The 12,226-nt window shown below is 40.1% G+C and overlaps 1 protein-coding gene across 1 annotated transcript in view; it reads right to left on the reverse strand.

The window, feature by feature from the left end:
- Positions 1-12,226, reverse strand: part of tmem117 (transmembrane protein 117) — a gene marked incomplete at its 5' end in the record, with an annotated part of 38,646 nt that overhangs the window by 7,582 nt on the left and 18,838 nt on the right. Inside the window, 2 exon segments of the mRNA XM_035665795.1 lie at positions 1,995-2,092; positions 5,361-5,460. Of these exon segments, the coding sequence (XP_035521688.1) occupies positions 1,995-2,092; positions 5,361-5,460 (198 nt within the window).

Genomic DNA, 12,226 nt, shown 5'->3' on the forward strand with positions numbered 1-12,226 from the left:
AAGGAATTATAAAGGTAGATGAGTAGAAACAGTTAAGCAAGAAAAGGGAAGGAGGAAAGGATATAAGGAGGGGAGAAAAGGAAGGAAAGGAGGGAGGAAAGAAGGAAAATGAAGGAGAGGCGAAGGAGTGAGAAGAGAAGTAGAAAATCAAGGACGAAAAATAAATGAAAGGAAAGAAGAGAAGGGGGAAGAGGAGAGGAGGAGGGGAGGAAGAAAAAGGAAGGATGGGAGGAAAAGGAGGGAAGGAAAAAGGAGGGAAGGAAAAAGGAAAAGGAAGCAAAGAAGAGGAGGAAAAGGAGGGAAGGAAAATAAACAGAGAGAGGCAAGGAGAGGAGAGAAGAAAAGAGGAAGAGAGGAGAGGACAGGACAGGAAAAAGGAGAAGGAAAATGAAGGAGAAAAGGGGAGAATAAAATTAAGAATGACACACATTAAAAAGACCGTGGGAAAAAAAACCATTTAAATGTAATTTCAAAAATCAAACTACACAAGGTGCAAAGTTAACATTGTTGGATCTTGGAAGACAAATGACTCCACTTCCTCTCCGACGTCAAATGCAAGAAAATATAAATCAAATTCTATTCAGTTTCTCTTTTCATGGACTCAATAATGTATTGAACAATAGTTTTACCTGGGTTTGAAAAATGGCAACAGATAAAGCTTCCAGGAAGATGAATGTGTATAGAGAAAAAAATGAGTGTTTATGGATGCAGAGACAATGCAATTCAAAACCCTACTGCACACATATTTCCATGTATTTACATATTTAACATGAGCCGAAGTATTTCGTTTACCTGCATGCAGTGATTGCTGTGGTTTTTTTGCGTTCTTTCACCCTCTCTGAATTGTGTTTATGTTTCTGCATTCACTGTTTACTGGTAAATTTGTTCAGACATCTGAAGAGACGCACAATGACAAAGGCTAGTATTATTCTATACTGTTTATTTTGTCTCAATGTCACCCAGTGATTACTGTGCTGTTGTGTGCATTCTTGCACCACACATTGGGTGGCTGCATTGCAGATAGTGAATGGCAGCTCATATCCCATTTCAGCTGTTAGGGAGATACATTTTGAGGCTTTTTATTATTCCACAGTGGGACTTCTCCCCCGAGCATGGCCGACTTTTGGCACTGTCCTTTACAATTTGCCACGACCCCTCGGCGCATATTGACAAGATTCATCCAGCAACACATTTATCAATCATTATTTCAAGCTCTGAATTTCAAATGATGGCTCGTCAAATCCGGCATTGATTGTGACAGTGCGAGTCGGGCATCCATCAATAAAATAAAGGGCTGCAGAAAAAGTCACAGAACAATTCGTCTGCTTGCATTCTAATCACACGTGAAGAAAGCAGATGTTGAACACCATGGCTAAACTGTCTTTTTCAGATGTCCATGTCTTGAGCTCTCTGTGTACATATCAAACAGATGGCAAAGTGTTTCAACCATATCCTCTTCTCCACGTCTTCCACTTCTCACTATGAGCCTAAAATGAACCACGGAGAGGCGTTCGTATGTCATATTTGACTGACAGCACTGAGCCACGCTGTTGAATGAATACCGCTGGGACCGTGCACTGGTGGTGTAATCTGAAACGGGAAAGTTTCTACATGGTCGTCTAGTAATGGCCATATCAGACATGGTTTGCCGCATTTGTTTAGCAGTTATTTAGGGGTCACAGCTTGTGGTACGAGAAGTAAAAGGAAGGGCCATGGTTTGCCCTGCGACCTTGCTGTGTCCATTGATTTTCACCCTGTTCTTCTAATTAAAGGTGCTGACACTGAGTGAGGGAAGATTAACATGGCTATTGACTGTTTGTAACCCTGCAAAGGGCTGGAGAGACCACATATGCATGCACACATACACACATCCACAGAGCCTTGTAGGAATAAATAATGCATTGGGTTAGCTAGTAGAGACATTTATATGAAATGTACATGCAAGGAAAGACACATATGGACTCCTCTCCTGTCATCTTAAGAAGAAAATATACCAGAAGAGAACGATCCTGTTGTTGCCTTGTTTCCAGAACCTTCTGGCTGCTTTGCCCCAGTCTGGGTAGTGCTGATCCTGGAGCATCATATCTGTCACCTACAGAAAGTAAAGTACAAATAAAATGATTCAATTACTTAGGAAGACTGGATAAAGAGGAGGTTAAGACAGTTACGCTTAGCTAAGACTGCCAACAGGGGTAAAAAGCTAGCCTGGCTATGTCCAAATATGCCTTCTGTTTTATGGAGGACTGATGCTACATTATTTCTTGGCCTAGTGGAGTAACATCCTGAAAGTCACTTTCCACACTTTGGTTTTTGTATTAATTAAACAAACGTTATAACCTATACTCTTATACATATACTAACTAATGCTAAATAAGAAAATATGCTAAATGACACAGAGCTATAAACATGCATGAAGCCATTTATAGGCTTGCTAATGCCTGTTAAAATACTGTATATATATAAAATACTTTGTCACCCGGTGATGCGGGGCGGCCAGCGTCTGTCTGAATTGATATGTTAGTTGGTTCATTTTAGCTTTAAACAATAAATGATGTAATTGTACAAAACAAAGGACTGCTTTCTGCTAACCAGCTAGCTAGCTAAGCTTGGGTTGGCTGCGTGGTGTGAGTTTGGCATGGGCTTTGTGGTTGATTGGGTGATTTTAAATGGCAAGCTAGTAAGTAGTATGTCAAGTAAATAAAATATAGGAACACTGCACATAATGACATTATGGTTTTAATTTATTTTCTAGCATTCAGTTCATGCTTACTCGTGCCTACGGACTGTGTGCGAGGAACAGGACGCTGACTGCCGTTCACTGAACATTATTAAAAAAAATAATCTCAAAACTATAAACTGAAATATTAATTAATTCTTATTGGACACCAGTTCATTTGTGATTAAATACTGTTGAGTCTGTGGTTACCTTTAATAAATATTGCAGTGTTTCATTATTAATGTAATGGCTGTACCTGTCTTTCCACTGTCTAGACTTGGTGATAATGTTTTCAGAGTCAAAGATTTTCTTACATGGCTGCAGTTGTATCAGAGCAGTTTATTGCCCGAGTATAAAAATCCCCACTATATTCTTTGTGTGGAGCCGCTGCAGAGGCAAGGTCAATTTGTCAATAAAGCGCCTCACTGCAGATACTGTAGCTTTTAGAAAAAGGATTGGAATCTGTCTGTGAGATGTTTCTGGCTTTGCAGCACTGCAAAAACAGATACTTCCTGTTCATTCGTCGAGTGAAGATGCACTGTAAATCTGCTCTGTAGCAGAGACACAGAGGTCATCTTCAAAGTGCCTTGTTGAATTAATTGAATGTAAAAAAAAAAAACTTGTCAGTAATTTCTGGAATCAGCACTTTGCCTTGGTCTAACTTACACACGCACATCTCTGTTCTCCCTGATTCACCTTCTCACTCGCCGCTTCCCCCGTCTCCCTTCCGACCAGACTTCTACATCTCCCTTTCCCCTTCACCTCTGTTTCTTACTCCGTACCTCCCTCCTCCTTCTCCTCCCGTCTCTCCTTCCCCTCCCGTCTCTCCTTCCACCCGCTCTCTTTCTCTGCAGTATGTACTGTAGAATACTAATGTGACCGGTGAGGGAGCTTGTCAAGTTGTCTCAGCTGTGTGCATGCCGGTGTCAGAGCCCCACTCCTCCCACCACAGGTAGCCCACTCCCGCTGGAGCTCTCCTCCTCACTTTATGTTGACAAATGAACAGAGGTAGGTTTCTCCTCCAGCATACTCTGTCCCTCCCTGTGCATTCATTGTTTCCTCTGACCCTTCTTAGATCAAACTGCATCTTACTCTACGGATTTAGTAGCAGAATGAACTGGATCTGCACAGAGGGCTTTAAGTGTGTGCCTTATAACGGTTTAGAGAATCCACCTGACCTAGAAATTAGATAAGTGTGTGAGGAATGGCTGTACCATGTATCTTCTATATGATTTTAATATACTTAAATTAAGACTTGAAATGTGAAGACCTGGCAAAAAGTAGCCATGCTTGAGGCCCCGCAAGACTGTAAAGTTTATGACATAGAAGAAAAGAAACCCATTGATTCTATTTTTGTATGTTTACCACCGATAGTCCAAAGAATTTGCAGTTTGGCCTGAACAGACGATGCCAGAGGACTGCCACTGTTACTAATTAAATAATTCGAAAAGGTCCATCCACTGATCTTTGGCCCTGAAAGGATATCTCCAATTTATCCTCTCAGACTTGGCTCTTCATTATCAGACTTGGCTTAACTTTAATCAGCATAATGCCACATTCGCATCCTGTGGGATGGATGGATGTCAAGGCATGGGAAGGATTTCCATGTTTATGACATGTGAACATCATCTCATCAGACCACTCAAAATGGTTGTGTGACTGCAGCGTAGGTCGTGTGAGGGTTATATTCTATGCATAAACAATAAAGCAAAACTGCCTTGAAAATCAGGCTTTGGTTGATGTAAGGCATCCATGTTTGTTTTCCTATTCAGGCAGCCTCCTTTATCATTAAGCAAATTAGATATATTAGAAGTTTTAGAAAAGGTCAGACTTTAACTTTGCAACAAATTTTCTGGATATCTGTCTTTTATCATATATTATATTATTATATAACCTGGGGCGACAGAGCCTTCTCTGTAAAATTTAAATATTTATATTTATTTATTTGCAGTGTTACGAACTTCACATTAAAAGCATTAAGCTGGCGAACACAAATTTACTTTTATTTTGAAGTAGGAAATGCAACGTGTTTGTCAAATTAGCACTGACTGCTATCATTCATTAAAAATTAGTCTAGAAAACAAGACAACAGTAATTGTTTTGCATTTTTCGACACTGGATCAGCTTGAAGCGTTGCAGGAAGTAATGGAACAATAAGGAATAACCACAGTGAGCTGTAGAGAGTAAGATGAAGAGCTGCAGGCGACAGGCTGTACACCAACTTCTGAGCCAGGTTACCAGCTCCTTTCAGTTTCACTCTTGCGCACTCATGCTGTGTGCTGTATAAAATCAGATCTCTTGCTCACAGAAAAATGGAAAAAAAGAATGCTGGAGAAAACCAATTATTGCCCGACTTTTTCATTAAAAATGACGATAGCTTGTTTTGTTGCCCCCTGAATTCAGTGACCTTTAGTGTTAAACCACGTTTGCTGTTACCACCAGTAAGATTTTGACCCGTTGGCACTGGATGATAAAATCATTCATCTTCTGGGGATCATGAATATCGGCAAACCTAGCATGGCTAAAAAGATTCAAGATTGAAAAAAAAATTAATTCATGAGCTCAGTGATGCAAAATTAAATCATTCCTTTCATAAATTCCAAACTTATCTAATGTCCAGGATTCCTAAGAGTTGGAATCTCACCATCCAAGCGGTGACAAAGTCTCCCATCCACGTCCCCACTGCAGCAATCTTCATTAAGCTCTCATTCCTGATGCCCATGTACTCTGTCACCATGTGAGGCCTGCAGGGAAAGACCGAGAGTTAAAAGGACATAAAAAATGTAGTATATGTTATGAGGGTAATAAAGGCAGGCGGAAAAGGAAGGCGGCAAGACGACTGACAATAAGGGCCAACGGAGGGAGAGAGTCAGTGCAGGGCGAAAGAGAAAATGATCACTGACGCTAAGTATCATGATGCTAGCTGTCAGAGTCGATCAATATCAATTTAATCCTGTGAAAACAATGAGCGACGGCTCTACCTTGCATTAATCCCTGAGAATTGTAAACAATTTACACCAGTGCAATGGAATTATGCAGTATCACCGCTTTCATCTGGTCCTGTAGTGTTTGGCAAATTATCCACATGTTTGGTAAATTTGTCTCGTGTCTAGTTGATTTCAAATCAACACTGCCATCCCAATGAGAGTTAATGCACTGGATCTGAGCTCCTTTAACATCAACTGCGGCAGCACGGAAGCAAAATATATACTAGGCCCTGACACGCCATTAGAGAAACAATCTTGCATGCAATAGTATCTGATAAGAAATGACATGCTTTCTTAGGAGTCCTACTTACGCCTTCATCTCTGTACAGTAAGTGAAGATGAGAAGCTTTTGTTCAGCCCCGCAAACTCACTCACTCATCCAACACACACACACACACACACACACACACACACACACCACTCTATTTTCTCCAGGTAATAGCACAGGGAGGGAAAGTGGGTCAGTCGCCTCCTATATGGGACTTATGCCGGGGAGAGAGAAGGAGAACAGAGGGGAGCGAGGAGGCCTGTTTGATCTCCTGGCAGCCAGTGTCTTAGACGCTGAGTGGAGCAGGTGGGCGCCCATCACCTCCCCCCCAAGCCCCGACTCACCCCCCACAGGTCACACTCATGAATATAATAGATGGCGATGGATAGGGCACTGGCTGTGCTTTCAAGGGGTCGTATTTGAAGTCAATGGCTCCATTCGTCTTTGTTTTCCCTGGTCATTTTCTGGCCGCCAGCAAACACCAATAAAAATGTTTTCTATTGTACAGAGGGCTCTGGAAAATCTGGCCTACAACCTTGCTGGAGTGTATGTACGTATGCATGTGTGTATGTATTTTATATATACTAGGGTTGCATAATAAGTCAAAATATTATATATATATAAAGATAAAATGCATTTAGGATTTGACAAGATTTTATTGACAAAAAAGTGCAGTACCGCAGGTGACGTATTGCCTCGCTCAAGCCCGCAAATAAAACAGCCTTGATTGGAATGGCGATTTATATCTGCATTAAGTCAGTTAGACATTCAGTGGTTTGGCACTGCTCCAGTTACCAAGGAGATCCCATTGGGAGTCATTTACCCGCAGCAAAACTCTGATCGATACTTCTGGAAATGCTGTCTGGCACCACATGCTAGGCTTTAAATCTAAAAACACTACCCTGCCGCCAACCCCTGCCCTTCTCACATATTTAATTGAGCAAATGTTACCCCTGTGCTGAAAGAGAGGAGTTTTTTTTCCCTTCTTTTTTTGCAGAGCACCTATGATGAGTTTGGGGACTCTTCGCACGGCGTGATCAGAGGCAGAACTCTCTGACTTATTCATGCTGACTGAAAATTTAATGGCCTTTAGAGCCGGACGACCTAATGAGAGAATTCAGTGTAGTGGAACATCAGTACAGTAGCACCATGAATAATCAGCCCCAAAATGGCTCCCGTGGCTTAATCGCAGAGCCAGTGGCAGTGTCAGTGCCAGCACGGCCGGCTCAGCCAGCTTTGACCCTCTGTGGAATGTTATCAGGTTTCCCACACTTGTTCAGACATAATATTCAAGGACATTTCAATGCCTTTCAAAGTCTTGTTCCATTATATGCAACAAAGTACAATTTTGCGCTACAGACGGTACGGAGTTATATAGTTGGGAGTTTGCACGTTGCCCCTGTTTGACATTTTCAACTGAGATAAAGTGGTCATCTGCAAGATCGTTGCTTTTTGATCACCTTTGGTGATAAGAAGCCATTGTGATGTTTTTGAGATTGCTCGGCTAAAAACTATGTATTTGATTTTGATAAAGCTGTTGACTTTCTGATGGCTTTATAGTGCTCATGTTATAATTACACGATACATCATTATTTTTCCATCTATATTCACTCCTTTTCTACATAAAATGGATCAACTTATAGGTTTGTTTTCAGTACTCATGAATTTGTCGATTTAGCTGAAAATTGTAAAAAATAATAATTATAATTACAATTTCCTCAAGCGGATTTCTTAAAATGACTTTGACTGGCCTGAAGTCCAAAACCCAAACATATTCATTATTATTTAATCTGCAGTATTTTTTATTTATCCATTAATCGATAAGGAAAAAGTGAAAAGTACCCATTATATTAAACCTATATAATATTATTACAGCTGCAAATGCTCATACTTGAGAAGCTGAATCCAGCAAATGTTTGGCATTTTTACTTTATAAGAAGCTTACATGATTATCAAAATTGTTTGGGTTAAAGGTCCTGTCAACTAATTGTTTCAGCACCAAAGATATGATCATGTCACATTCTCATTTTACAATAGAATTAATTATTCAGGAGGCAGTGACACAGAATTTGTTGAAATAAACATTAATTTAATTATTTTAGATGTGGTTTTGCATACATTTGCCATATCAGTTGATCAAAAACATCATTCAATATTTGAATATTAATTTCAGCCATATTACCCAGCATTAAATGCAGGTACATGAAACCATGCAGTTTCACCGTAAAATATGTAGGGCTGCATGATACGATATGATTCGTGAAAATGTTGCATCACAAATTTAATTTTCATTTTTTACCTTTATAAAATTACAGCTTCTTCTACAATTTCTACAACTTGTCCATATTGCAATTTCGATGATATTGTGATTAACTGTGCAGCCCTGGAAAGATGGAGTGGATCTAAACTTTTAAAAGCCCATTTTATCAACAACCCACACTGTAGTATGGTGCAAAAACAATTTTACAATGCCACACTTGACTATAAACCAAGCATTTTCCACAACTTCATATATTAATCAAATTAAAAAGGAAAAAGCTTTATGGTTTAATTTTATTTTTATTAAAGTCCCAACTTAAGGATTTTCAAGACCCACAGGAGCCCTGATAATTAAGGTTATAAAGCAGCATGCTGAGAGAGCTTTCACTACTCTGAGTCATCACACACCCTGATTTCCATTAATTTTTTTTCACAGTCCACTTGGACGTATATGCCTTCATGCCTGGTTTTATAAACTTGTTATCTGTGTCAGACTGCCAGTGATTTAGTGACCGTGGCAACTGAGTGACCTCTTAAGGCTGGACTCATTCAGAACATTAAATTGCAACCTTGGCTGGCTCCACATTGAAATGCATTGCCTGCCTCCTCGCTGTGCACTACAGTGCCTAACATTGTATTTACAGTATACAATGCTGAGCAGAAGCAGTTACCAGGGAGCATAAAGCTGTCAATACACACTCTCTTCACTATCACTATACAATCTCCCAAGGCAACTTAAAACTTCTATCTCAATTCATCACTCAGCACAGAATCGGCCCATGCATTGTATTAAACTTGCTGGAGATTGAGTCCTTTTAGTCCTTATCATTCTTCTGGCTCAGGAGTAGGAGTGAATACCGTCGGGCAATATCTCGTACAGCATTGTATCAGGCCCTCCATTCCATCCATCAGCTTTTCATTGGAACTGAAGGACCCAAAACCAGGTGCACCTTAACACTGAGGCCATTTACATACACACTAGTATCCCCAACAAGTCCTTCATGGTGATTAGGTTTGATTAGTTAGGCAACAACTGTGATTAAAAGAAACCAACCTTGACCTCCTTCCTCTGCGAACCTTTCCGCTCTACAGTAACGTCACGTGACTTCCTCCTTTGCTACCAACGGACAAGAGTCAGGAATATACTTACTTTTACTTGTGCGCCATTTGTCTGCCACGTTTGCAGATGCAATTTGAGGTATGCAGTCCACACAGTCAGAAACCAAAGTGAGTTCATTCTCAGTCCAATTTTTTGATAACAGGTAAAATGTGCGACAAAACAGGATTATAAGTACTTTATTTCTGAAGAGGTGCCCTGGCCTACAAATCTTTTTCTCCAGATTTGAGGAAAACATGTTTGTTTGGTAAAGACCCCAACAAATGTCACATCATCATAATTTTAATAGTTTTTCATATCTAATCATATCATATATATAATCATATATTTATAGTATAAAATATATGATAGTATAGTAAGTCAAAATAACCAAAATATGATTTTGATTTTGATGATTTTTAATCATGACACACGTTTCCACTGGACAGCAGTGATGTGCAGTACACATAAACACAGACACATAATGATAACAAACATGATTGTTAACGAAACTAATTTCTCCCTAAAACATACAATTTTTTTTATTAGAAAAGTTTCTTTTTCAAATGGTTGCCTTAAATAACTCCTGGACTGTGTGTGGTATTTAGAAATGTCAGAACATGCTTTATGATTTGGTTTTTTATTGAAAAAGATCAATTAACGCAACAAAGGAGCACAACATGCAAAATGAACTATTATCAGATATAAACATTAGGTGTGGCTGTGGGACACGAACATGCACACATACAGGGGCACTCCGTCTGTCCTGTTATAAAACCCCTCCCCGCCTTTCATACTAATATTATATATATTTTATATTCCCAGTGGGCACACACCGCCGTCAAGGTTATGACGTTTATTATTTACTGGCTGTTTCTCTTTATGTGACAGAGACTTATTTGGAGGGCTGCAGCTACCACTGACGCTCCTCCACTCCGTCCCAGAAAACAGCAGGATAATATAATGAGAGAGGGAAATGACTTCACTGCTTCATACAGCTCACAGTTTCAGTTTCAAACATATTCTGAGAGAGAGAGAGAGAGAGAAAATGACTTTACACTAACTAAATATCCATTCAATACATAATGAGTCATTTCTGAGATACCAACGTAATGTCCGTGTGTAGGAGTGTGAAAGACAGCAGGAGATATGCTTAGAAAGTAGATGTGGGTGTGTTGAAGTATGAGAGGCAGAGTGAGGAAGGTTAAGATAGATCAATTAATCTAAACTGCAAGATATTTACTGCGGTTTACTAAAAGGTTTCTTTATCATTTCTCATTAGTAAAAGTGTTTCTGACAGTGTATTATGGTGTCCCAAATATTATGTTCAAACGACGAAACTGAAAATCACCTGATTTAAACATTGATATTCCTAAATTATTTTGTAACTGTATGTAACTGAGCCTTATTGGGGTTAGTCACTGTAATCTAATTGCCGAATTTCAAGTTTTAGGGGTAAGTAATACCATATGCTACTCATTACTGAAAAAATAATCACATTACTGTAACTAATTACTAAAAATGGGTCATTTACTAGCCAAGTAATGGGTAATTATCTGCCTATTTACAGTACATCTACTGTTTATCGCAAACTGAGACAGTTTGTTAGTTATAATTTTCAGCATTAAGTAAAGGCCAAATCATAGATCCCATTGTCAGAAATATGCTGTTGTATGTTGGCAGCAGCAAGGTCCCGCGTGTGGCTGCATGCAACAGGAGGCATCTACATACCACAACATGCTATTTATTCAGCCTTCTAAATCCACTTGTCCATGGTATTACCCCAGCTTAGTGCCAGACAAGCACACAGACAGACGAGGGGGACTAGCATGCACGCAGCACAAAGGATCATGGTAAACAAAGACAAATACCCTCATATGATGAAGTCTATTCCCACTCAGGGTATTGTTGTAGTCAAAATGCCACATCCATCCCTCCCTGCTTCGCACCAAAGACATCCACCAACTGCACCCCTCCCTTCTATCCCTTGCTTCACTCTTCCATTGCTCAGCTTTTCCCTATCCTGAAATCTATTCTTTTACTGAGCAACAAAGAGAAGAAGTATGGAAGTCATTTTACACTCCCTGTCCCATTAGAACTCCCTATTAGATCCCCACACACTCCCTCCCTACCCTCTCCCCTCCACCTTCACATATTCACCACCCCCTTTCTCTAAATTAGACATGATTAATGTGTACGCCACGCATTGGGCCATCTTAATTAAATAACACCATCTAATTAGGGGCTGATTCAGCTGGTAATGGTGCCGTAAGATGGCGGAATGGGATTGTGCGGCGTGCTAGTACATTCATGAAGTCCGTCAAACTCCCTGGGCGGTCACACTCCCCTGGTTTCAAACAAACAGCCCCCTCCTAATCTGACAGTTACATTAAAATGCAAATAGCCCAGATGTGAGGGTTTGGTAACAAGTGTGGATTACAGCTCCCAGGGAGCTACGATGGACAGGCTTTTTCCTGATGTGATGTAAACCAGGTAACAGGTTGATAGCTTTTGACCTGTTTAAATACTAATCACTGTGGGACACGTGTAAGATCTGGAAATCTCTTTGAGTTGAGTCGTAATGGCTTTGATGAATCTGTTTTATGTGACTAATTTTGAATAAATACTTGTCATCCAATACAATATACAATCTCTGATTGTACACTGTCCTGATGGTGCAGTTTATCTTCTTTCCTCGTGGATGTATGACTAGTTTTAATTAAATCAAGCTCAAGACCGGCTGAAAGGTCAAAGAAAATTAAAGCATATTAATGAGGGAAGGGCACGGGCAGCGCACAGCATCAGGTCAGGGAGACAGCAGGGAGACAGACGCCAACAGCCCCCCCCTCCCACCCCTTCCTACCTCACCACACATAAACTCATACACACTCTCACACACA

This window comes from Morone saxatilis, unplaced genomic scaffold, assembly GCF_004916995.1.
Source record: "Morone saxatilis isolate NCDOM2014 unplaced genomic scaffold, NCSU_SB_2.0 Contig2, whole genome shotgun sequence".
Taxonomy (NCBI): Eukaryota; Metazoa; Chordata; class Actinopteri; family Moronidae; genus Morone; species Morone saxatilis.